General features: G+C 42.7%; 1 protein-coding gene across 2 annotated transcripts in view; it reads left to right on the forward strand.

The window, feature by feature from the left end:
- The window catches only part of MYRFL (myelin regulatory factor like), a 115,820-nt gene that overhangs the window by 61,451 nt on the left and 26,931 nt on the right, over positions 1-27,438 (forward strand). For both annotated transcript variants that reach the window (XR_005031893.2, XM_036920979.2), the window contains exons 11-13: positions 968-1,168; positions 14,116-14,224; positions 14,813-14,922. Coding sequence is in view for 1 of the 2 variants with exons in the window: in XM_036920979.2 (XP_036776874.2) it covers positions 968-1,168; positions 14,116-14,224; positions 14,813-14,922 (420 nt within the window). In the remaining variant the exon portion in view is untranslated. The remainder of the gene's footprint in view (positions 1-967; positions 1,169-14,115; positions 14,225-14,812; positions 14,923-27,438) is intronic.

Here is a 27,438-nt window from a genome sequence, read left to right on the forward strand (position 1 = left end):
CGGATGTCGAAGGGTAGACCATACTGAAAACAGATTAATTTTGTTGTGAGGATTTTGAGAGATTCAGAGATCCCTACTTGAAGATACTTGGAAATACGTTCAGTAGCTGCAGGAAGTGGTGAGGGGAGAAGGTAGTACATGGAAAATTCTTTGGCAAAGAGTTTTATTTCAGAGTAAAATCTCCAGGACTTTGTCTAGTCTATAGCTTCACTTGAATTTTCTTTGAAGACTCACAGTCGGCCAGGGCTACTTCTCATAAACAAAGTTAGAACCATTACTTAATAATGAAAGGAAGTATAATTCCAGCTTCAAATTTTTATGGTTTGTGGCCTTGAGCAATTTGTTCTGCTTTTGAGAGTCTCAGTATCAATAAAATGAAAATGACAGTACATATCTCATAGAACTGGGTGTGGATTAGTTCACAACAGATGGAGCTGTTACTCATCTTTTGGTATCATCTGTGTGTAGGAAATAGTTGAAGTATGTTTAATATGTTTGTATTGTCATTAGCTTGTCAATTGCATATGAAAGTGCTTTGAAGTATAAAAGAGCTAGCTAAATGCAAGGTATTTTTATTTATCTGGGCTTTAATAATCTTGCAATATTGTTCTGGTGTAAACTTCTGGTTTTAAATAATCATCCCTGAAAAGATAGTAATTTAAATTCCCTTTTTCCTTATCATCCACCCGGATAACTGACACATTCTCATTCAAATAGATGCAATAAAGACTGGGTGTTCCAAGCCATGGTATACTGAGCTCCTGCTATGGATGCACAGCAGTTAAGGAAACCCTCTGGTCTCCTGGCCACACAGTTATTTAGATATGTCAGAATGTGCCACGCCACCTATGATTCTCAGGTGAAAGACTGAGATAACATTCTGTTTTCCTTTGCTCCGAGGAATAAAGTGATGATCTATTCCTGCTAGTGTGACTTTAAGTGTAACATATTTATGTATTTTTTCCAGGCCTCTAACCCTGGGCAGTTTGAGAATGACAGTGATGCATTATGGCAGCGAGGCCAAGTCCCAGACGCTGTTGTCTGTCATGGTCGAGTGGGAATAAACACAGAGGCACCGGATGAAGCTCTGGTTGTCTGTGGCAACATGAAAGTGATGGGGACAATTATGCATCCCTCTGACAGCCGGGCAAAGGAGAACATCCAGGAGGTGAGCACAGGGCAAGCCTGGGGCATCTCCTGGGTCAGGTGCGCCGGCCTCCTGACACACCTCACACAGGGCATTGCTCCGCATCACCTGTTGGTGTGAGACGAGCGTGATGCTTTACAGTTACGAATGCTGGAGCTGATAGGCATCACTGTCGAAACTGTAAAGCAGCTCCTACCCCAGAGAGTGGATTTACCTGACAGGAGCAGCGGGCAGTGACAGCGTAACCCCGGCCTCACAAGCTGGAAGTCTCTGAGTTATTTTCCACAAGGCAGCGCCCCCCCCACTTCCAAGCACTGTTGACCGCTGGAGCTTGCCTGTTCCCTTCCATCTCCCTGTTCATCTTCTGAGCACTATCTCAGTACCATTTCTGCCCATATTTTTCCTGGACCTCTCCCACCTCTTCTTCCCCGGGTCCCTGGCTCCACCCTGCCAGCCATTGCTTGGGCCACTCAGCACCCATCTCTCAGGAGCAGTTAGAGAAGCTCCTCAGCCCTCACTTGGTCAATCCCATTGCACAGGGCTCCGGGCCAAGACCTTCTCCCTCTGTGGAGAGTCAGTCACCTAGTGGAAGTCAGAAATCAGGCCTAGAAATCAGGACGCTGCTCCTCTGCTTTGCGTTCCCCTCAGCTGTCTGACCCTCGATAAAATGCTCAGCCTCACCCAGACTCAGTATCTGCCCCTATAGATGGAAATGGTGCCTCTTCCAGATCCCACCAAGGTTTTATATATATATATATATAATAAATATATATATATATATATATTTGTTGTTGTTCCTTCTGTTTAGCTTTTTTTTTCCTTTGGTATCACTAATCTACAATTACTTGAGGAACATTATGTTTACTAGACTCGCCCCTTCACCAAGTTCCCCCCACGTAACCCCTTACTCACTGTCCATCAGCATAGTAAGATGCTGTAAAATCACTACTTGTCTTCTCTGTGTTGCACAGCCCTCACCATTCCCCCCCTACATTATACATACTAATCGTAATGTCCCCTTTCTTTTTCCCCACCCTTATCCCTCCCTTCCCACCCATCCTCCCCTGTCCCTTTCCCTATGGTAACTGTTAGTCCTTTCTTGGGTTCTGTGATTCTGCTGCTGTTTTGTTCCTTCAGTTTTTCCTTTATTCTTATATTCCACATATGAGTGAAATCATTTGGTATTTGTCTTTCTCCTCCTGGCTTATTTCACCGAGCATAATACCCTCTAGCTCCATCCATGTTGTTGAAAATGGTAGGATTTGTTTTCTTCTGGTGGCTGAATAGTGTTCCACTGTGTATATGTACCACATCTTCTTTATCCATTCATCTACTGGTGGACACTTAGGTTGCTTCCATTTAGTGGCTATTGTAAATAGTCCTGCGATAAACATAGGGGTGCATCTGTCTTTCTCAAACTTGATTGCTGTGTTCTTAGGGTAAATTCCTAGACGTGGGATTCCTGGGTCAAATGGTATTTCTATTTTGAGCTTTTTGAGGAACCTCCATATTGCTTTCCACAATGGTTGAACTAATTTACATTCCCACCAGCAGTGTAGGAGGGTTCCCCTTTGTCCACAACCTCACAAACATTTGTTGTTGTTTGTCTTTTGGATGGTAGCCATCCTTACTGGTGTGAGGTGATATCTTATTGTGGTTTTAATTTGCATTTCTCTGATGATTAGTGATGTGGAACATCTTTTCATGTGTCTGTTGGCCATCTGAATTTCTTCTTTGGAGAACTGTCTGTTCAGCTCCTCAGTCCATTTTTTAATTGGATTGTTCACTTCTTGTTTTTTTGAGGTGCTTGAGCTCTTTATATGTTTTGGACGTCAACCCTTTATTGGATCTGTCATTTATGAATATATTCTCCCATACTGTAGGATGCCTTTTTGTTCTCTTGGTGGTGTACTTTGCTGTACAGAAGCTTTTCAACTTGATATAGTCCCACTTGTTCATTTTTACTTTTGTTTCCCTTGCCCAGGGAGATATGTTCATGAAAAAGTCACTCATGTTTATGTCTAATAGATTTTTGCCTCTGTTTTTTTCTAAGAGTTTTATGGTTTCATGGCTTACATTCAGGTCTTTGATCCATTTCAAATTTACTTTTATGTATGGGGTTAGACAGTGATTCAGTTTCATTCTCTTACATGTAGCTGTCCAGTTTTGCCAACACCAGCTGTTGAAGAGGCTATCATTTGCCCATTGTATATCCATGGCTCCTTTATCATATATTAATTGATCACATATGTTTGGGTTAATGTCTGGATCTATTCTGTTCCACTGGTCTGTGACTCTGTTCTTGTGCTAGTACCATATTGTCTTGATTACTGTGGCTTTGTAGTAGAGCTTGAAGTTGGAGAGTGAGATCCCTCCCACTTTATTCTTCCTTCTCAGGATTGCTTTGGCCCTTCAAACTTTACAACTATTTGTTCCAGTTCATTGAAGAATGGTGTTGGTAATTTGATAGGGATTGCATTGAATGTGTAGATTGTTTTGGGCAGGATGACCATTTTGACAATATTAATTCTTCCTAGCCAGGAGCATGAGATTAGTTTCCATTTGTTAGTGACCTCTTTAATTTCTCTTAAGAATGTCTTGTAGTTTTCCGGGTATAGGTCTTTCACTTCCTTGATTAGGTTTATTCCTAGGTATTTTAGGTTTTTTTTATGTAATTGTGAATGGAATTGTTTTCCTGGTTTCTCTTTCTATTAGTACATTGTTAGTGTATAGGAAAGCCTCAGATTTCTGTGTATTAATTTTGTATCCTGTAACTTTGCTGTATTCCGATATCAGTTCTAGTAGTTTTGGAGTGGAGTGTTTAGGGTTTTTTATGTACAATATCATATCATCTGCAAATAGTGACAATTTGACTTCTTCTTTACCAATCTGGATTCCTTGTATTTCTTTGTTTTGTCTGATTGCCATGGCTAGGACCTCCAGTACTATGTTGAATAACAGTGGGGAGAGTGGGCATCCCTGTCTTTTTCCCGATCTTAGAGGAAATGCTTTCAGCTTCCCGCTGTTCAGTATGATGTTGGCTGTGGGTTTTTCATATATGGCCTTTATTATGTTGAGGTACTTGCCCTTTATACCCATTTTGCTGATAGTTTTTATCATGAATGGATGTTGAATTTTGTGGAATGCTTTTTCAGCGTCTATGGAGATGATCATGTGGTTTTTGTCCTTCTTTTTGTTGATGTGGTGGATGATGTTGATGGGTTTTTGAATGTTGTACCATCTTTGCATCCCTGGGATGAATCCCACTTGATCATGGTGTATCATCCTCTCAATGTACTTTTGAATTCGGTTTGCTAATATTTTGTTGAGTATTTTTACATCTATGTTTATCAGGAATATTGGTCTGTAAATTTCTTTTTTGGTGGGGTCGTTGCCTGGTTTTGGTATTAAGGTGATGCTGGCTTCATAGAATGAGTCTGGGAGTATTCCCTCTTCTTCTATTTTTTAGAAAACTTTAAGGAGAATGAGTATTATGTCTTCTCTGTGTGTCTGATAAAATTCCGCAGTAAATCCATCTGGCCCGGGAGTTTTGCTCTCGGGTAGTTTTTTGATTACCGATTCAATTTCTTTGCTGGTAATTGGTCTCTTTAAATTTTCTATTTCTTTCTTGGTCAGTCTTGGAAGGTTGTATTTTTCTAGGAAGTTGTCCATTTCTTCTAGGTTTTCAAGCTTGTTAGCATATCGTTTTTTTGTATTCTCTAATAATTCTTTGTATTTCTGTGGGGTCTGTCATGATTTTTCCTTTCTCATTTCTGAATTTGTTGATGTGTGTAGATTCTCTTTTTCTTTTTATAAGTCTGGCTAGGGGCTTATCTATTTTGTTTATTTTCTCAAAGAATCAGCTCTTGCATTGATTTTGTCTATTGTTTTATTCTTCTCCATTTTATTTATTTCTTCTCTGATCTTTATTATGTCCCTCCTTCTGCTGACTTTAGGCCTCATTTGTTCTTCTTTTTCCAATTTCGATAATTGTATCTTTAGACTATTCATTTGGGATTGTTCTTCCTTCTTTAAATAGGCCTGGATTGCTATATACCTTCCTCTTAAAACCGCTTGCACTGCATCCCACAGAAGCTGGGGCTTTGTGTTGTTTTTGTCATTTGTTTCCATATATTGCTTGATCTCTATTTTGATTTGGTTGTTGATCCATTGATTATTTAGGAGCATGTTGTTAAGCCTCCATGCGTTTGTGAGCCTTTTTGCTTTCTTTGTACAATTTATTTCTAGTTTTATGCCTTTGTGGTCTGAGAAGTTGGTTGGTAGGATTTCCATCTTTTTGAATTTACTGAGGCTCTTTTTGTGGCCCAGTATGTGGTCTATTCTGGAGAATGTTCCATGTGCCTTTGAGAAGAATGTGTATTCTGTTGCTTTTGGATGTAGAGTTCTATAGATGTCTATTAGGTCCATCTGTTCTAGTGTGTTGTTCAGTGCCTCCGTGTCCTTACTTATTTTTTGTGTGGTGGATCTGTCCTTTGGAGTGAGTGTTGTGTTGAAGTCTCCTAAAATCAATGCATTGCATTCTATTCCTCCTTTAATTCTGTTAGTATTTGTTTCACATATGTTGGTGCTTCTGTATTGGGTGCATATATATTTATAATGGTTATAGCCTTTTGTTGGACTGAGCCCTTTATCATTATGTAATGTCCTTCTTTATCTCTTGTGACTTTCTTTGTTTTGAAGTCTATTTTGTCTGATACTAGTACTGCAACACCTGCTTTTTTCTCCTTGTTGTTTGCATGAAATACCTTTTTCCATTCCTTCACTTTTAGTCTGTGTATGTCTTTGGGTTTGAGGTGAGTCTCTTATAAGCAGCATATCAATGGGTCTTGCTTTTTCATCCATTCTATTACTCTGTGTCTTTTGATTGGTGCATTCAGTCCATTTACATTTAGGGTGATTATTGAAAGATATGTCCTTATTGCCATTGCAGGCTTTAGGTTTGTGGTTACCAAATGTTCAAGGTTAGCTTCTTTACTGTCTTACTGTCTAACTGAACTCACTTATTGAGCTATTATAAACACAGTGTGATGATTCTTTATTTCTCTCCCTTCTTATTGTTCCTCCTCCATTCTTTGTATGTTAGGTTTTTTTTGTGTGTGTATGTATGCTCTTTTGTGTTTCCTTGACTGCTTTTGTGGGTAGTTGATTTTATTTTTTGCCATTAGTTAGTATTTGATTGTTCTGCTTTCTTTGCTGTGATTTTATTTCTCTGGTAACATCTGTTTAGCCTTAGTAGTGTTTCCATCTAGAGCAGTCCTTCTAAAATACCCTGTAGAGGTGGTTTGTGGGAGGCAAATACCCTCAACTTTTGCTTGTCTGGGAATTATTTAATCCCTTCTTCATTTTAAATGATAATCGTGCTGGGTACAGTATTGTTGGTTTAAGGCCCTTCTGCTTCATTGCATTAAATATATCATGCCATTCTCTTCTTGTCTGTAAGGTTTCTGTTGAGAAGTCTGATGATAGCCCGATGGGTTTTCCTTTGTAGGTGACCTTTTATCTCTCTCTGTCTGCCTTTAGTACTCTGTCCTTGTCTTTGATCTTTGCCATTTTAATTATTATGTGTCTTGCTGTTGTCCTCCTTGGGTCCCTTGTGTTGGGAGTTCTGTGTACCTCTGTGGTCTGAAGGGCTATTTCCTCCCCCAGTTTGGGGAAATTTTCAGCAATTATTTATTCAAAGACACTTTCTATCACTTTTTCTCTCTCTTCTTCTTCTGGTACCCCTATAATGCAGATATTTTTCCATTTCTATTGGTCACACAGTTCTCTTAATATTCTTTCATTCCCGGAGATCCTTTTATCTCTCTCTGCATTAGCTTCTCTGTGTCCCTGTTCTCTGATTTCTATTTCATTAATGGCCTCTTGCATCCCGTCCATTCTGCTTTTAAGTCCTTCCAGAGATTGTTTTATTTCTGTATTCTCCCTCCTTAGCTCTTGCATATTTCTCTGCAAGTCCATCAGCATGGGTATGACCTTTTTTTGAATTCTTTTTCAGGAAGATTGGTTAAATTTATCTCCCCAGATTCCTTCTTAGGGGAGGATGTTTGGGTTAGTCTGGTCTGTATCAAATTATTCTGCCTTTTCATGGTGATAGAGGTAGTCGTAGGTAGTTGGCACATGTGTCAGCTGGGAGAACCAAGTCCCCTTCCACTTACTCCTGGCCTTTCTTTCCTGGGATAATGGCGACCCCTAGTGGTGTGTGCTGGGGAGCTGCGCCCACATGGGGTCTCTGATTCTTGCTGGGGCTGCCGTGGAGTAAGCTCTGCGTGGCTGCTGTGGGCGTGGCTGCTGCTCTGCTATGGCGGGGCCGTGCCGGATGGGGAACGGGCAGGGGGCTGTTTATCGCCATGAGGGTCCTCAGAGCTGCCCTGCCACCCAGAGGGTTAGGGTGCCTGGAGTTCCCTGGGATTCCCAGCTTCTGGGCTGAGTGTGCCGGGATGCTTTCATCCAGCTGTGGGGTCCCTGTCCCTTTAAGAATTTCAAAAGCACTTACTTTTCTTTTGTCCCAGGGGTGCTGGCTGTGGGGACCCACTTGCATGTTTTACTGTTCCGTTTCCCTAGTATCCAGCACACCACACACTGTGTGTCTGCGCTCCCTGTGCGGATGACTAGGGCTGGGTGTTTAGCAGTCCTGGGCTCCCTCTCCCTCCCTGCTCTGACTCCTCTCCTCCTGCTGGGAGCTGGGGTGAGGTGAGTGCTCAGGTCCCGCCAGGCTGCGGCTTTAATCTTATCCCCTTCATGAGGTGCTGGGTTCTCGCAGGTGTAGATGTAGTCTGGCTGTTGTCCTGTATCTTCTGGTCTCTCTTTTAGGATAGTTGTATTTATTGAATTTTCAAAAATATATATGTTTTTGGGAGGAGATTTCCGCTGTCCTACTCATGCTGCCATCATGGCTCCTCCTCTGTCAAGGTTTTATATTTTTTAACCTTTGAAATAATAAGTACTATATTGTCTTGGAAAGTCACACTGCCATGAAGACCTAAGGGATAAGGGCTCCCTTCACCAGGCCACTCCTGGCTCCAGCTCTTTGCCGTTTAGTTCTGTTTCCCATTCCCTGCTCCAACCACCTCCCCACCTTCTCCTTCACACTGCTTCTCCCATAAGCATTTTTGAGGTTCTGGCAGAATTGTTTTTAAACCTCCTTTTTGTATTCTTTTTGCAGTTAATAGGAGACTTAATCTGTAAATCATTGGCCATTCTTCTGGACTGCATTTCTTTCCCAGTGCATGGTTTTTCTAAACCAACCAAGGAATGTCCTCCTTTGCTGAGAGGATTCCAGAGAATGGTTGTAATTGTAGACTTTTATACTGATTGTGAAGCTGTGGTTCATGTTAGGAGAGCTGTGGCCTACTAGCCGGAAGGGAACTCTTAGGGCTGGAAAGTTCTCACATACATTTTCAGATCACAGTCCTAGATATTGTGCCTTTGACTTTGAGAGAAACTGTGTGCTTTTCAGATCACAGCAACTTGAAACTGGCTGTACAATTCCCTACCAGGTCTTATCTAAACATGCAATTGGCTTTGAACACATGGGTTTGAACTATGTGGGTCCACTTATATGTGGATTTTTTTCAATAAATTTTTTTTCAAAAAATTAAAAAAATTTCGAAGATTCGTGGCAATTTGAAAAAACTCTTTTGTCCCTGGCTTATTTAATTGTAAGAATATATATGTATAATATATATAACATACAAAATATGTGTTACTCAAACATTTATGTGACAGGTAAGGCTTCCAGTCAACAGTAGGTAATTAATAGTTAGGTTTTGGGAGCATCAAAAGTTATATGGGGATTTTCCACTGCAGTGAGGGCTGGTGCCCCTAACCTCACACTGTTCAAGGGTCAGCTGTAAAAGGAAGATGGCAAGTGGAGAGTCCTCCACAACCCCTCCTCCTACCCAAAACTTCATTTACCAGATGTCTTCAGTGATGCTCCTTGGTTTGAAGAAAACATTGCTCTAAAGTAGCAAGCTTCCAGAGAACTCCCACAGCCCCTTCTAGGGAGCCCTCTCCATGTAAATGAAATGTCATGGCAATCCAAGCTCCAAGTGTGGGAGCCCTATACTGCCTTCCTGCTCACAGTGGCCTGAGGGAATGCAGAGAAGCCTGCCCTCCAGGGGAAGGCTGGCGTTGTAGTCCTGCTTCTGGCACCCGCTGGCCCAGAGCTGCCCTGTGCCTCTGTTTGTTCTTCCATGACCAAGGAACGCTCATACCCATTTTACCTCTGGAAAGGGCTTTTTCTAAGCCTTTATATGTGAAGGACTTTTTCACCACGCCAGGCTAAGCAAATAGATATTATCATTATTTACTTGTATAAAATGCAAATTATGTGTGATTCATTTATTAAATTATTTTATATTAATATATTCATTCTTAGTAGGCCTTCCACATTCATGAAATGCATGTTGCTAGAAATCTTGTCTGTCCCATTCACCATTGCAGACAAGAGAGATGATGGTGCTGATGGTCCTGACAGACTGTGAATGTCATCTTCACCTCGCCCTGCCTCAGTTGTTTCCAGCTTTTAAAGAAAGGGCCATTCTTCCAAATGCTCTGGGAAGTGGACCCTTGGCTGATCTGACTGCAAGCAGAGGACTGGTGGCAATGTCCCAGTCTCTCAGGATGCATGGTCACCAGAACCGGCTTCTGGATGAGCTGTTATAAAATGTAGTGGCCAAACCTGGTGCGCTGTGCTGTGACTGGGGAGAATGAATGCAGGTGGCTGCTTCGCCTGGCTCTGTGTCTCCTCCCTTAAGGTGACGTAGTTTGTTTTGTGGATAGTAAGCTCGCAAGCACTTTGCATGAAGTCCTGGTGGAGGAGATCCTGGTATTCATCAGGACATAAATGCAAGACATGAAGAAGATAAAGCAGATATGACTGAAGCCTGTGAAACTGAAGCTCTGGGAAAATGAGCTTAGCCTACATGAAGAGCAGCTTCACATACCCAGACAGCGGTATTAGGTTTACTTATGTGACTGCAGCTGGAGAAGGCCATGCAGCTCTTTCAGAGGAAACTGGGCCAAATTATGGTAGAAGGGATGTGCTGAAAATCAGAGCGTGAAGCACAGCAGCATCAAGGCAAAAAGAATGAGGAAGTGGAAAGTTGAACATGTCAATCAAATTCTGCAGTGAAGGCCAAAAATAAGGCTGCAAGACTCAAAAATAAAAGCCAGAAAAGAAATCAGTTCAGATGAAATGCCCAATTATTGTTTGAACCGCAGCAGCAGCATGCTAGTGAAACATGCAAGTGTGAAGAGCTTGAGCAAGCCTCCCCTCAGGGCCATGATCCAGATGCCGAGGTTCCTCTGCTCAGGGGGAGCCAGTGCCACCCAAGCTGCTTCTGATGCGCGGTTGATAACTGGGCTCTGGGCCACAGCCAACCGATGAATAAGGGACCTCCCTCCCTGAGGGAACTGGAGTTCCACCAGCTGGAACATCTTTTTGCTGTGGTGCAATCTTGAGTTAAGGATTTAGAAACCTTGGGCAGGAGGCAACATGACAGGTGACAGCCATTTGCATTCATAGTCAAAACTTTGCCAAACTCCCGTGGGCAAGATCAATCAGGCACTGGAATTCAGTTCCTAGCTTCTCACAGTGGGTTAATACATTGGTGAGCAAGGCGTGGTGGTGTGTGCTGGCCTGTGTAGGCTCCAGACAATTCCAAGAAGACACAGCCCTTGCCTTGAGGGCTTTTGCTAGGCCGAGTTCCCAACTGCATAGGGAACATGCAATGCAGGCAGTTTCTATTTAGCTTTGGAACATGTACAAGCTGGCACTGGAAATTAGAAGAGCATTTTCTTAAAGAAGCATTGTTATAGATGGTGTTTAGATCCCCAAGCCAACCCTCAAATTTTTCTTTGGCTAAAAATCTGTCTGAAATACAATGGTAATAGTTCTGTGGAATCTGATTGCTGGATCTAGCAATATGTCTTTGGGGAAAATGAATTCAAGGGCCCGAAGTAGTCATCAGGGTTCATTTTCCCTCCATCTAGCCTGGACATCCTGAGCGGATGCACATCTTCCTCTGCTTATCAGCAGCAGCAAAGGAACCACCACTACTTCCCGTTTGTCACTGATGAGGCTCTTGCGGGGGCCATGGGGATGGTGGGAAGCAGGCAAAGTGGGCACAGGGCTCTCACGGTGCAAGGAACGGGGATCAGGGTAGGGCCCGGCTAGTGCAGGGCCAGCCCGGCTGGCTGCTGATCGAGCTGTCTTCAATTCTGTCAGCATCGGGAGTGTTCTGCCACCTGACTGCCTTCATTCTTCCATTCCTCCTTTTCTTCATGGATGGTTCTAGGTGCCATTGGGGAGGAAGGATTTCCCTCTACCCTTCAAGGTTCTTCTAGCTGGCCTAAGAATCCAATTGATGTGAGGTAGATTAACAGGAGAAAAAAACAAAGTTTGATTATGCGCATTCAGGGAGTCCACCGCTGTGAGATTCCAAGGACAGTGCATATGAGGTATATCTGTTATGAGGTATATATGAAGGGGGGAGGGGCCTGGGACTTCAAAGGGAAAGGGAAGCAATTCACAGGATATGAAAGAGTGTTTGCTAAACAAATGCTTAATGAGCCACACAGAAACAATGGGCCACAGAAAGGGATTTTAACAGGTTTTTGCCACATTCATCCCTGTCTACTGCACCTAGCTCATATTATAATGTGGTTATCTGTGGTGATACCTCTCTTCCTGGGCCATTCTTCCATCTGCCTTCTTTTTATGCAGTTAACTCGCATAGGTCAAAATTTCTCTCCAAGCCTTTGGCCCTTGACTGCTTACAGCTCTGACCTAATCTGCCTGCTGCAACAGCATACCTTAGGGCGGTCTGCCCTTGGCCCCTACACTGCTATTGTATGTCAGACACTTTGCTAGGCACTGTCCTGAGGTCCCAAGAGAAACTTTACAGAGGTCTTATCCTTAAGAATAGAACTTTTCTTAAAATTTAAGCTCCAAATAAGAAATGCTCATTGACTCGCCAGTGCCTAGGAGAGTATCTGGCACATAGTAGCTGTTCATTAAATATTTGTTGAACAAACGAAGGAGCTCATGGTGATAGATTTTGCACAGGGCAATATGACATTGGAACTGCTCCTTCCTAGCATGGCTTGCCAGGCCCTCCCTGGCCCCCTTCATCTTTATGGTCTCGTATGCCCAACCCTGCCTTGGTTCTGCGGACCTCGTTCAGGACATTGATTCCCTTGGATCTCGGCTCACAGTATTCTTTCTGTCTAGCATCCCTGTCTTAGTCTAACCCTTTCCACCCCTTCTCCCTACTCTACATACTTCCTTGACTAACTCCTATCTTAAGGTTATTAATTTCTTTAACAAATAACCAGTTGAGCACCAACTATGTGCAAGGAATCGTTCTGGAGCAAGGGTCCTGAAATGGTGGGAACAGAACTGGTTGGAGAGCTGAAGTAAGCCAAGATCTTGGTTGGGCTTCATCAGTTCCAGGAAGCCTCCGTTATGCTCCCCAGGAATATTTCAGGTGCATCCTCGGAGCTGCCATGATCCTCTGCTCATAATTCCATCATACTCCGCATTCTCATGGTGTTAATAAAATCATATGTGATGAGTCTGCCTTCTTGTCTGGAACACAGACTTTTAAAAGGCAATCATGTTTGGTGTCAGGAGGACCCAGGAGCCAACTTGAAGGGGCTCCCGCTGGCCAAATCTGGACATTTGGATGTTCAGCTTAGTGTAGTGCACAGTATGTTGAAAGCAATTGGTAAATGAAAATAAAACAATGAATGAATGAATTGAACCAAATTAAACCATGAGCTTTACCCGAAGTGAAGCTAGTCCATTTAGCCAGGTAAGTTCCAGGCCACAACCTCTCCCAATCAACCAGAGTGAAAGAGAGAGAGCCTGTAATAATACTGGAGGAGGTTCCCACTCACCTGGCCGAGTGGGTCAAGGGAGGAGTTGAGGGCCATGCAGGCATTTTCTTAAAACGACAACATTAAAGCCTTTTTGGTTGTTCTGGCACAGGGATGACTGTCCAGGTAGTGTAATTTTAATTGTCAAGGGACCACTGGTTTCATAATCCAGTTATACCCTAAGAAGAAAATTTAGGGAGCCCACATAGGGCTGCTAACATTTCACTTGTTGAATAAGGTCATTAAAAAATTTGATCTTGCTATTATAACTCCTTCAAACAAACCCTCAAATGAAAGGGGGAAATCATGCATCAATCAAATGCATTTAGCTTTAGGAAAAATTCACTCTGTCTTCATTGTTATCATTTTGCTGGGCCCCAGTGAAGTTATTTTGAGCAATCTGCAATGACAGTTGGGAGTGCCTTTAACAACCTGTAAGAAGTGAACTCAGAGGAGCACACTGTCCCAACCAGAGTGGTCTGGGGGGAAGCCAGTGTCTGGGTCTTGAAGGTCCGGTAGGTGGGCAGTCTGGGCTTGCCATCGGCCGTTTGAGGACATTTCTCCAGCAAGGTGTCCAAAAGCAATTCGAAGATCAAGAATATACCTACTTCTCAAAGGCGGTTCCTTGAACTAAGTGTCACATTTTCAGCTGACAAATACAAGGACTGCCTGTACTTGTCTGGTGTTTCTACTGTGTGTTCATTTGGAAACGATCCCTTGCAGTCGTGAACAGCGAGTACTTCCTCCCAAGCGAGCAACCTCTGTTCTCAGAAGGCGGGTTCCTCTCAGAGGAGAGAAGGCGAGAGCAATGGATGAGGGCGCCTTCTCCCTGTAACTTCGACATACCAGCTCTGCCGCGGGTTCTTTGTCAGGGGATGGAAGTCACTCACATAAACCTTGAAACTTTGGCTTCCCCGAGAGGAAAAACCTAAATTTCTCTTAAAAAGGTTTGGGCAAGAGAAAAGGACAGTCCCACTGTCAACATTCCTAATCTCTCTGGGTCACTTTAGGTGTTGAACAGCAAATATCTAAGGCAGGTGAAATCTGCTCTTCTTTAATTAAATTAGGTTGACACAAATGAACAGCTGAGAAGAATAGCCCAGATGAGGATCGTTGAATATGACTACAAGCCCGAGTTCGCATCTGTGATGGGCATAAACACTGCCCATCAGACAGGTACACACACAGATTCCATTTTACATTTTGTATTGTCAACTATTAAAAATTCAATTTCTTCTTTTATCTGGACGTTGTGGACTGTGGCATTTGGCAAATCTTGTTGGCCTAACATTCGGTGTGAAACCTATAGTCATGAGAACAGGAAAGGTTAAATCACTGGGTCATCTGTTCTCAAACCCCCTTCCCCACTCCCGCAACCCATCATACGTGGAGTATTCTGAATGTATTGTCTCTCTTTCCTGGAGTCCTGTTGCTCATGGGCTGAGGACTCGGCGGCAGCACCGTCAGTCCTGGCATTGGAGAGACAACGTGGCAGGGTACGTGGGTCTGCATCAGAGAAGGGGCAAAGTGGTATTTATACGCCAACCCAGGTGTCCTAAAGAAAGGCCGGCTAGGCAGCAAAGTCCTCCGGCAGGAAAAGAAAGGCAGTCAAACTAATGCCCCACCCTACGTCCATGTATAGGAATTTTAAGGTATTTACTCACTCTCCCCAACATTTGGCCCAAAGTCTCAAGGAAAAGTGGAGAAAATGACACTCCAGAAAGGTCTTTCCCTAACTAAACCTGTTTGCACGTCTGTGACTAGGCATGATTGCCCAGGAGGTTCGAGAGGTCCTGCCTAGAGCCGTGAGAGAGGCCGGAGACGTCACGTGTGAAAACGGAGAGACGCTGGAGAGCTTCCTCATGGTCGATAAGGTAATTGCGGAAAGGCACCCGCACGGGGCGCCCCCGCTAGGCGGCACGGTGCACACAGCCAGCGGGACAGGACAGGGAGCAGAATTCCTCCGAGCTGTCGGGGGAGCTGGCGTCAGTCACGGCGCACAGGTCAAAGGTACCAGAAAGAAGTCCCACTAGGGAGAAAGAAAACGGGTTTTGCAGCAGCAAGCGTGAGAGTTCAGTGGGGGTTCTTGTTGGAGGAAAACCGGCCCTGGGAAAGTCCCCTTATGGGGAGCTCATAGAACAAGAACTGAACATCATAAGCCATAGCGACAACCTTGATTAGACTTTGTGTTTAAAAATGGACCAGAAACCTTATGAAGGTGTAATTTATCTCGTGGTATCATTTAAGTTTTCAAAACAATGTGCTGTTTCAAACGATTACACGTTGAATGAAGTGTTGAATTTTTTTGAGCATAGTTTTTCAACAAAACTGTGTAATTGACTTTCATGGCACAATCATAAAGTGGGTCATTTGTACGAAGATATTCATGAGACTTGTCATTTTTCCCAAAGGCATGCCTTAATTCTTTGATATTCAAATCATTCTCCTTTGAAGGAATGTCACCATCCTTACATATTAGCTCCCCTACAAATGTTAAAGGCTTTTGGCCTGCCGTTTCCTCGCTGGCTGCTGCTTTGTGTGGGATTTGAGTAGTTCTCCAAGGTCACATCTGTTAATTCTGTGAACTCCTGCAGCTGTTGCAATGTTTACAAACTCTCCCCGCTGCTAATTTGGTTATGTTGCAGTTATATTTGATGCTGGAGGAGAGACTGATTGACATGGGGATTTTATAGCTAGTAGGGAGAGGTGTTTGTTTTGTAATTTGTAATTTGCCGATTCACAGGGGCAGTGCTTCTCACACTCAGAGTGTACAGGAATCACTGGGCGATCTCATTAAAAGGCAGATTCTGATTCAGCAAGAATGGGATGAGACCTAAGATTCTGCATTTCTAACCAGCCTCCAGGTGACGCCCATTTTGCCTGTCCTGCTGGTCAGCAAGCCACGCTTGGAGTAGCAGGGTAGAGGGTACTTTTCCACGGTCAGCTACCTGCAGGCTTGTGGACAAATACTTAGATAACAGGTCTGGGCTGCAAGGGCTGAAGTCAAGTTACTTCCTCCTGCTTCCCAGGACAACCGCTTGGACGGAAGAGATCACCTTTGGTCTCTCTCAGACCTAGACTATCACAACCCTTGAGGGGTGTATCATGAGAAATTGATTTCTAATAATAAAGTACTGAAGTTTTCCAATTGTTTACTTAAAGAAATAAGATAAGGGATATATAGAGGTATTCCTATTCCAAAGTGACCCTCTCTGTCTTGCACTTTCATAAGCTACCAAGGCTGAGAGAAAAGAGTGTCAGCACAGCCCCGGGAGTGTGCCACCAAACTCCTGGCATTGCTCACCTGGCAGCAGTCTGTCATTCCTGGCTGTGGCCCCCCCAGAACACCTAGGAAAGATCTGTGTTCTCTGTGTAGGTAACATGCATAAGGCCACATGACTGTCACTGTTCAGCAAAATAATCCATTCTCTTTCTGGCTCAGGATCTTCCCCCTCTGTTGAGTTGAACTAGTAACAGGAAGGATTATTTGGAACAGGAGTTCCCAGGAGTGCCTACAACCCATCTCCATTCCTAGGAAGGCAAGTCCCCTGCTCTGGGAAAGTAGAGGGTGGCAGTCCTGTTCCAGGCAGCCAGGCCCGTTCGTCTCCTGAAGAGCAATCCATGCCAAAGTGGCATTTGGTTTATAACAAGTGAAGCAGGGGTCCCAAATGCAACAGTTCAATCCTCTTAGTAACAGGACCTTGTAGTGATATCATCTATGGAGACATCACTAAGGCCACACTCATTTATACACCACATAACACTAACAGCAGGTGGGCTCCAGGCTGGTCCTGAGAGTGAGGCAGCCAAGCAAACCACCTCTGCCCTCTGAAGCCTTGCTTTCTCTTCTGGTTCTTCTGAGGACAGACTTCAATTGCCTGTTTAATTGTCAACCCTGTGGAATATCCCTCTCTCCATTGTAAGTACTTTGCAGAGTGTCTCCTTTATTTTTGCTCATTAAGAATCCAGGGAAGGTGGCGCCTGTTGTCCCGGGCTCCTGTTAGTTGTACAATATACAAGACGTACAGAGAGCCTCTTGTTTCCTGGCTTTCTACCCATCCACCTGGGCACCGTGGTGGCTTTGATCGCAACATCCAGGGTTACTTGTTTTAAGGAACTTCGGTAGGACCTCCTGGGCTTCATGTGCTGTAGTAATAGGTGGAGATCAGATTAAGATACAGCATCTCCCTCTGCCCTTCATTTCTTTTCCACCTAATGTCCTTTTTTTATAAAGAAATTTTCACTGACGCAAAAATGCAAACTGGAAATGCACATGAAAATGTTGAAATGTTGTGCCCCATGATTGCTCTACCATTTCCATGTGTACTCTGTAGCTTTATGCCAAAATGGGGGGAAAAATGGCTGGATCTTTACAGACTGTCCATACAACCAAAGGTGGAGGAGAGAAGGTGCTGTCAATCCAAGTTGGCAGAAATCACTTTTCTTTCTCTTTTTAACAGGAGAGATTACTTTGCAAGATATGCATCTCTCACCTGGGGTAATTTGCTTCTTCTCATAAATTCCTCATGGTTCATGTGCCCCCGTGAAAGCTCAGTGATGAGAGGTGGGGTGGGGGGCTCCGGGCTGATCCTGAGAGCGAGGCGGCCAAGCAAACCACTAGAGTTTAACCCTGCATTAGACCCCTGTGGGCTTTGCCTTTTGGCTTGTTCATCTGTGTCTTTACCTGGCAACCTTATTTGTTTCTATGATATTTGGTAGCAGGTGGTGCCATTTATTGAGCATTATCATTAGGTATACTTAATGTAAGAAAAGTGACCCCAATAAATGTAAGAACTACCTTCCATGAACTCACAAGTGAGTCTATATAAAGATAGATTCATCTTGTGAATAATTAGTCCTGGAATAATTGTGTGTGTGTGTGTGTGTGTGTGAAGATTGCATGTTATAAACCACACTATATCTTAACATGTGGCTACTTTTTACTCATTGATTCTATTTTTCCTCCAACTGTAATGTGACAGGGATTGTCTGAAAAGATCAGTAACACTCAGTTCCTGTCTTCAAGTAGCTTACAGTCTAGACAGGGTGATAAGGCAGGGGCATGGGTAATAAAGCTTTAAGTGACAGCACAGGGCGTCCTCTGGCATCCATAAAGAAAGAGCCACATCAATTCAGAGGAAGGAGAGAGGGTCTCTGGCACTAGGCAGGGGTCCATGGAGGGAAGGAAGTGGTGGAGACTGAGAGACATGAAAGAAGATATTGGTGGTCAGGAGGCTGAGGTGTGGTGGGGGTGTGGGGTGTGGTGTGGGTGTGTGGTGGGGTGGGGGGCACCACAGGTAGCCTCTCAAACCTTCCTTCCCATCCTCAGTGTCTGATTAGCCACCAAGTCCTATTGTTCTGGCTTTGTTCTTGTTTTTTGTCTATCATCTTCTCTGTTCTCTTTCTGCTTTCCATTTCTCTCATTATAAGGCTTCCTAACTGACCTATGAGCCACCAGTAGACTTACCTTCCTTAAAAACAAAGAACAAACTGAAAAAATCTCTAATCGTACAATCTCTCCCACTTTGGCTCTTCATTGGCTTATTATTAGAACCTTCTACAGTCTGGATGGAATCCACTCTTTCTAAGTCGTTTCCTAACACTCATGCCTGGCCCCAAACACCTTTCGACTTAGCTGCGACCCTTCAGAGTGTGACCTGTGTGCATGTGCAGGCCCCTCCGGTTTGCCAGCTCCTCCCCCTCCAGCCTTTTCTTCCGGTCCTCACGGCCGAGTCTGTTTCTGCCTCACAGCTTTTCCGTTGAGCTTTCTCTGCCCTGAAGACCCTGCCCTTAGATGATCTCATCATTTGGATCTCAGCACCAAGACCTCCCCTGCCTACCTCATCTAAAACAGCCTCCACGTCACCCCGTTTCACTTTGAAAGATTCAGGGTCCCTGCGAGGGTGTATAGAGCCTTTGCTGTAATTAGAAAAAGATGCGCCCACTGGCTGGTGCCGACTCCTCCCACCCCCTCAGCCGGGCCTCTGTGCAGGGGACACACTGCACATGTGCTCATAGTGGCCTGGAGAGCTGTGTCCCCAACGGAAATTATCTTGTTATTTGCCTATTTGTTCTTTGCAAATCTTTCCAGTTAGTTGTGTGAGAGCAAAAATCTAAGTTTTTCAAAATTCTCTCCAATACTTTATTTGTGGCTTTAACCCCAGGCCTTAGACTACTGTAGGCATTCAACAAATACTGGTTCAATGAATCAATGAAATCTGTAGTGCCTTGACTGAACCTCATTCTATACCATCTTAGGCCTCCACACCTACATCTTCTAGAGTATTTATCCCTCTGTGTTGTCATTCACTCTCCATGATGTGTCTCCACTGCACTAGGTGCATCTTAAGGTTGGAGAAAGTGTCTCATCACTTCTTGTGTTGTTTATTACAGTATCTGACAATCATGGGCCCTTAGTAAGACTTGGTTTGTGTTAATGCCTGAAGTTTTGAATCTCAGTGCAAGGAAAGAAATGGTTCTACTCACATAAGGCAGTCTGAAGGAGAAATGTTCTTCCAGGGGAAAAGATGAGGTTCATTATGAGTTTGAGGTGTCAGCTGAATATTCAGATGAAAATGTCCAGAGGTGATGGGGAGTGTGGAACTTGAGAGAGCAGGTGGGGGTCACGGGGAAGCTGCAGACATGGGTGATGATATTATTTAATAGGGGAAAGGTTATGGATGCACATCACAGATTGGGAGCCTGTGGTCTACGCTGGCCTACTGATTTTTTCCCGCCATCATCATGGTTCAAGAATTTTCAAATTTGTTGCCTTTCTTTAAAAGTTAGGATATCTTCACACAAATTCCAGATTTCTGGCTCCCTTGAGGTATCAGATTAATGACATGGTGCTGAGGAGAGGCCCCCTAGAAGAGCTTCCTGTGCCCTCCCATCACTGCTTCCTGTTCCCTGCCTGACGCTGTGGGCTTTCACGGTCATGTAGGATGAGAAGCTAAGGGGACTAAAAGCAGCAGAACGTTTCCACTCAGGGCCCACAGAGGAAGGAAAGCCCCTGGGAAGGCTGAGAGGACGGCAAAAGCAGGAGGAGATGGTGCGATGAGCAGGGGGAGGAAAGAGAGGACATGAGGAAAATGAACATTTCCAAAATATCATTGGTTTTGATGATTGAAAAATCACCGAAAATATACGGCATAGGGTTAAGAGTATGAATTTCAGCCCCAGATGAAACTTTGTCCACAACTTGGCTGAGCAAGTTTTGGGGATTGTAAGGTCACTTTGACAGCTAAACAAAACAAGCTAGTTTATTCTTTACAGTTCTGCAATAAGAATTACTTCAGTACGGCGAGTTGAAATTCCAACCCAGTCACTTTTTTTCCCACCTAAGCAATTGCTTTTATAAATGACTTTTATTAATGCAACTTTTCTTGGACCACAACTTTTAGGTCTACAATATAGTACAACCTAATAAATGGCTCTTAATAAATTTTTCCGACATGCCACCACCTCAGGTGTCTTTGAAGTGATTTTTTTAAATAGAGGGACACATTATTTTTCATTTTTAAATATAGAAAAAACTGAGTTCTACAAAAATTATTTTAGTTTAAGTTTGTATAGCTAGCCCCAAATCTAAATGGGGCCTTTTAAATATCCTACTCAACAATTAGCTCTTTAAAAAGTCCACTCTTTTCTCATCAACAGAGGAAGTAGAATTCATTCGTTGGTGTGGTAAGTCAACATGATTGATTTTGCTCCAAGCTGAATGACTACTTTAGAGTTAATGTTATTACAACCAACCCTGGATATTTTAACAACTGATCATCTGTTTGTAGATCATGTTCTTTCCTAGGAGCTCCTCACACTGAAAGCAGGAAGAAAATTCCCTTGTTTCTGATAAAAATTTTAGAGGGAACTAGGACATTTATTGTTTTCTTGGGAAATTTCCTTTTGCAGCCATGTCTTCTTTTAAAAAGTTGTCATTCACTTAATTATTTTGTTTCCTGTGCCAAAAGTTCAGAAATAACAGAAGTAAAACTAATGTATCACTCAAGTAGTACTTAGGAAGTTTCCTGTCACACACCAGAGAGACAGTTTGCAGAGCAGAAGTGCTCAAACGAAAACTCGGAATGACACTCAGGGTATTTTGTTACACAGCAACTCATTTAGTGAGAAATGTGGGACTGTTTACTCTTCAGAAAGATTGGTTATAATATTAGAATTTTCTTAAATATTAGGGAAGTGGTCAGTGGTTACTTCATATCTACCTTGGGCAACAGTTCAACTTTTGCTTATGATTTCCAGAGCATAAACTAAACTGGGTTTGTCTGCTTGGGGAATTTTCCAGGCTGGTCCCCATTCATTTTTTATTTTAACAAATGCATTTAAACAAGACAGATTAATGGTTGGATAGATGAAGAGATACAGGATAAAGGAATATTATATTAGAGCAATATACTAGTTGTGGAATGTAAGTGGGGAGTATATGGGTGTTTACTGTACAGTTTTTCTGCAAGCTTATAAATTTTTGTAATAAAATAGTCAAAGAAGTCATTGTTCCAGATACCTAAAACTGCAATTTAAATATTGTGTCTGCAGGTGGTGACAACGCTTTGAAAATCAGGCCTGTTTATTCAAGCCAACAATGGTTGGTACTGGAATTTCACACTTTTTTTACTAAAGTGTAACTTAGCTAAAACAGCTGAATATATGCCAGAGTTTTCACGGAGATATTTTTGAGTACTATTGAAAGACGTAGAGTCCTTAAGTAGAATTCAGTCCCTTTCTGAGTAATGCTAACTTTTCTTTGCTGTGAACTCTGGCTCCAAAGTCAGTCACATTCTCCCTGTAGGGGCAGCTTGCTTGGGCTTTACCCACAAAGCACCCCATTGTTGAGCTCTGTCTCACCAATTTGGAGTCTGTCACTGGACCTTCAAGCTACTTAAGTGTGTAAGAGAGCAGAAGAGTAAAGAAACTCTGAAGTAGAGTGGTGTCTCTCAAGATGTAAAATCCCTTTCATTTTTTTCCTCTAGAAGTTTGTGCCCCTTGTCTTTATTCTTGGAACTTTAGAGTTGATGTACCTACCACCCCTCTCCTCATTTTTCTGCTCTTTTCCTTCACTAAAGCACTTTCCCCTCTCCATCCTCATCACTTACGTCAAACCCCACATAACAACAGCAGCCACTCTAATGTGTTTCATATATATCCTTGGATATTTGGGCTTTCTGTAATACCATTAGTGTTGTTTTTAAAATCTGCTTTAAATTTGTTTGAAGTATGCCCATCTGCTCATAGTCCAATGCTTGGAATTCCTTGCCATGCATCTTTATGTTCTCGGGTGGTGGACCCCTCTCACTCTGCTGACAACAGGCTCTGCAGTGATGAACGTTCTCACACAGGCTCCCCTGTGAATCTGTGGAAGGTGTTCTCTGGGACCTATGCTAGGAGAGAGGTATAGCACACAGAGTGAGGTATAGGATACACATAACCTTAATTTTACTGCCAAATGGCTAGGCAGCTCTAACTCCTAAGAGCGGTGCACAAGACTTACTGTTTCTCTGTATCTTCATCAACACCTGACATCAGATTTTCTAAAATTTGCACTTCTGATTGGGATAAAGTGATATCTTATTGTTTTCATTTGCTTTTCTCTGATGATTAATAAAGTCACGCATGTCTTCTTTACGTTAGCTATTCAGATTTCTCCTCCTGTGAATTCTTTGGTCCACTGGCCCACTGGGTTACCTGTGTTTTCCAGGATGAGAGTATAATTTTATTATTTTATTCCTCCCTGATGCTCTTGAAAAAAAAAAGAAAAAAACAAATAGACCAAATCTACAAAAGTGGCTTAAGATAGTGTCAATTATTTTTTTATTTCAATACCTTGTTGGCCTCCCCACAGGGCTAATTTCAACTTAAAACTATATTGTTTATTTGTGGTTTACTCATTGGTCAGTCTCTCCCACTTGAAAATATGCTGTGTGGGGGCAAAGGCCCTGCATGCCTTATGAAATTGTTTCATCCCTGCATTAGGAGAGTGGTTAGCACATCATAGGTGCTTGATAAAGAGCTGTTGGGTTCTGTTCATTGATTGAATATTGAGCTGCTCTGGGTACTGAGTTGGCCCTGGTGAGTCACAAGATAGTGACTGCCCTCAAAAGGAACTCATCGGTCACCCAAGAAAGACAAGAAACCTAAGACTGACAACAAACTGGCGTGTGCTGGTGCACATGGAGACTTACCTCAGTCAAAGGGCTCAAGTCTTCCATGGAAAGGTTTGTGCTTCAACAGAGATGACAGAAACTAAGCAAGAATTCTAAAGCAAAGAAACAATAGGCAACAGTAAAACACAGAATTTTAAACAGTTTTATGCTCATACTCTTTCCATGTAAGGCAGAGGTCAAAACACAACATCCAGGGAAATGAGCCCAGGAGTTGTCCTCTTCGAAGACAAACATGCATGAGGGGGAAATCTCTTCTCCAAAGACCTTTTAGAAATTTAGCTGGAAGTCTGAGCTTCCATACACCTCAGCAGCCTTCTTTTCTGGTTTAGGGAGCCTGTGTTTTTAAATCCATGTCAAGGCCTGGTGCTATCCACAAAATAAACTCTTGGACAAAGATCTAACGCTGAACTTATCCACAGCCCAAGCAATTGCCAGGCACACCCATTGGCTACAGACAGTTTTCTCCCATTGGCAATCATTTTCACAATGCTCAATTACAGGCTGTTTTATTCCCATGATTTATTACAAAACATCAGCCCATCCAACATCGATAGCAGAAGGAGAAAATCTCAAGTCTATGGCTCCACTGGGAAAGAAATAAGAGCCTATTTCAATTTCTGAAAGCTTTCTTTGTGTTCGGGCTTAGTTAGCCTTACTCAGTGTTGTTTAGACAGAGGACAAGTTAGAATTCCTGGAGAGGGGAGATCAGCCCACTGCCTGGCTGCTCCAAGTGCTGTGGGCTCACATAGCATCAGACCTGCAAGAGTTCCAGGAGCTTGGAAACTGTGTGCTATAGAGCCAGGGTTTCCTAGGGAGTGAGGGGTACTGAAAAAACTTCTATTTCCTGAGACCATTCCCTCCCAACGTGGAAAGGGCCTCACCAGAGAGGAAACCAGTTTGCTGGGTATAGTCCAGCAATTTGCCCATGGCACTGAGGATGACAAACGCTAGTGTTTCTCTGCTGAATTCACCCCAAATTCCCATGAACATTTCCTAGCATGGAAAGGGAATTTGGACCTTAGTATTTTTGCTTTTCTGAGAGAAATCTCAGCTAAAAGAATGAACTGGAGGTTTGGCCCTGAGAGCAGTGGTATGCCTCTCAATGCCTCATGCCATGAGCCACCACTGTAAGAATATTCATTGATTTAATCATCAGATATATACTGAGTTACTGCCCTGTGCTGGAGAATCAACTGTGGACAGGATGCAGGCCCTGATTCCAGGGGCTTATAATGCAGGTAAATATGACATCACATGTAAGAAAGGTGGGCAGAGAGGGAGGACTGATGGCTCAAGAACAGGAGCAGCCTGAGCTAGCTCCAGAGACTAGCGAGAGTATGGTATGCTTAGCAGAAGTGGTTCCATATGTTGTCGTGCAGAGGGTGAAGGGGTTGGGGTTAAAGGCAAAGCTTCAGTAAGGCACTTGCTTTAAGCTAGATAATGGCTCTCACTTCACAATGCCTCCTGCTGTTTCCATGTGCACTTGCCCAGCTGCCCCATGTGTCCTTTCAGAAAATACATTCATGCATCACCCCAAAACAAGTCCTAAACAGTGGGTAAAAAAGACCCATGTGTGATTTGAAGCATTTCTACTTTTTCTCCACAATCTCATGAGCAATTTTTGGTGGCAAGCTGGTTTAATCATTTTTGTATCATAGTTGTAAAGCTATGTTTCAGCTGAGGTAGTGGGTCCCGTTTACCATGGTTAGTGAATGGATAGCTGAATAATAAAATTAGATTCAATCACAAAATAGTTCTCAGCCATCAATGGGCATCAGATAAGCAAGCTTTGCAAAATGCTGCCAATTTAAGCCCATCTCAGTCCTAATTAATACAAACCTCTTCATGGGACCTAGGATGTGTTTATTTAGGAAAAGTTCCCCAGGCATCTAAGTGCACATTCATGGTTAAATCAAATTCATGGAGACTTGTCACTGCATAGAAAAGGACATTTTCAGAAAATTGTAGATTGTTTCTTTTTGAACATATTTATACTCACTTCACTTTAATGATAGAGGGAAGAAGTCAGAAGTATTTTAGTAAGACCGAATCCCATAACATGTCCTAGAAATTTAATTTTTTTTTACTAATTTTCCATTGAATCCGTAAAATCAGGGCCATCATTATAACCAGGAAAGTAGTAGTAAATTCCCTCTCCACCTTTATTTCCTCTAAATAGGAGAACACATGAATTATCTTCTTGCCTATTTGGTCTACCTGGAAGATGTATGGTGCTGGCAAGTTTGAGTTGGAGAAATCAGAGCTGGCTCTTTATCATTACTGACAAGTAATTGGACAATTGAATCCATTGCTCATATCTCATGAGGCAGCATTAAAAGTCTCACTGGGGAGACACTGCAGAAAAAATTTATTGTGACTTTAAGGGGAGCTTAGCATCATTCTCCATGATCTGCTTTGAAAGTCAGTTGCCAATAAAAATAGAAAAAAGAACATTAGATATGGTAGTGCCGGTGAGGGTGGAGAGGAGTGGGTAGATTCAGGAGATTCAGGTCATTGAACTGACAACACTGCATGATGGATTGCCTGTGGAGGAGCAATACAGGTGAAAGAATCAGAGAAACCTTTTTTAGACTGCTCAGTAGACGTCAAATAACCATTTCATCCACTATAAATAATATCATTATAATTATAGTATAAAGCTTTTTATAGTGTAAACATACCAAGTAGTCATATGACATTTACTATGATTTAGAACCGTAGAATATTACTAGCTTCATTATTTCTGCCTTACTTTAATTTAAAACAAATTTAGAAGTAAGGGAAATCTGTACCAGAACTAGAATCTTTTTTTTAATCTGAAATTTTTTTTCATTATATTGAAGTATTATCAATAAACAATCTTTTGTTGATTTCAAATATACAACAGATTGGTTCAACAGTTACCCATATAATTAAATCCTCCCCCCCACTAGTGCAATTACTATCTGTCTACATAGGAAGATGTTACAGAATCATTGGCTATATTCTCCATGCTGTACTACTATCCCTGTGACCAACTTATATTATGATTGAGAATTTTTGTGCCCGTTCTTCCCCTACCACCCAACCTAACCCTTCCCCCATGGTAACCACTAGTTATTTCTCAGTGTCTCTGAGTCTACAGCTGTTTTGTTCATTCTGTTTTGCTTTGTTTTTATACTCCACAAATAAGTGAAATCATTTGGTATTTGTCTCTCTTCATCTGGCTTATTTCACTGAGCATAATACCTTCAAGATCCATCCATGTTATTGAAAATGACAGGGTTTCTTTTCTTTTTATGGCCGTATAACATTCCATTGTGCATAGCATCTTCTTTATTCATCTATTGGTGGATACTTAGGTTGCTTCCATATCTTGGCTATTGTAGATAATACAGTGATAAACATAGGGGTACATATATCGTTTCGAATCAGGGGTTTTGTTTTCTTCAGGTAAATTCCTAGAAGTGGAATTACTGAGTCATATGGTATTTCTATTTTTAGTTTTTTTAGGACCCTCCATACTGCTTTCCACAATGGTTGTACCAATTGACATTCCCATCAACAGTGTAGGAGAGTTCCCTTTTCTCCACATCCTTGTCAACACTTGCTATTTTTTGTCTTTTGGATAGTGGCCATTCTAACTCGTGTGAGATGTGTAGCTCTGGGCTGAAGGGTATTTCAGCTCTGGGCAAGTTCACTCTGGATTCAGTGAGACCAAATAATGACAATGGAACTTTGGGGATAAAAAGGGGCTCATTATAAGCTTTATTCTCATGATAGTAGATGGAGTGTTAGAATCACATCTGTACCCAGCTGTCTGCAAGCAGCAAGTCTCTGTCTCTGCCTCTGCTCCAGGCTTCATCTCCACTACCGGCTTCTACTCTCCTGCTGTCTTGCTCTCTTGCTTGCCCTTTAGCATTGGGTGGAACTCTCAATATAGCAACACCAGCAATGATGGCTTATTGCCAATGGATATACAAGCCTGTGCCTGCTCAGTAGCCCAAGTATTACATCATTGCACTTACACAATGGGCAAGTAGATTAGGATCAGTTGAGTATCCTGGCCATGGAAATTCCATTTTCCCTACAGGTGATATCCTATAGTTTTGATTTGAATTTCCCTGATGATTAGCAATGTGAAGCATCTTCTCATGTGCCTGTTGGCCATTATTTCTTTGGAGAAGTGTTTGTTCAGGTCCTCCACCCATTTTTGAATCAGGTTATTTGTTT

This window comes from Manis pentadactyla, chromosome 10 (assembly GCF_030020395.1).
Source record: "Manis pentadactyla isolate mManPen7 chromosome 10, mManPen7.hap1, whole genome shotgun sequence".
Taxonomy (NCBI): Eukaryota; Metazoa; Chordata; class Mammalia; order Pholidota; family Manidae; genus Manis; species Manis pentadactyla.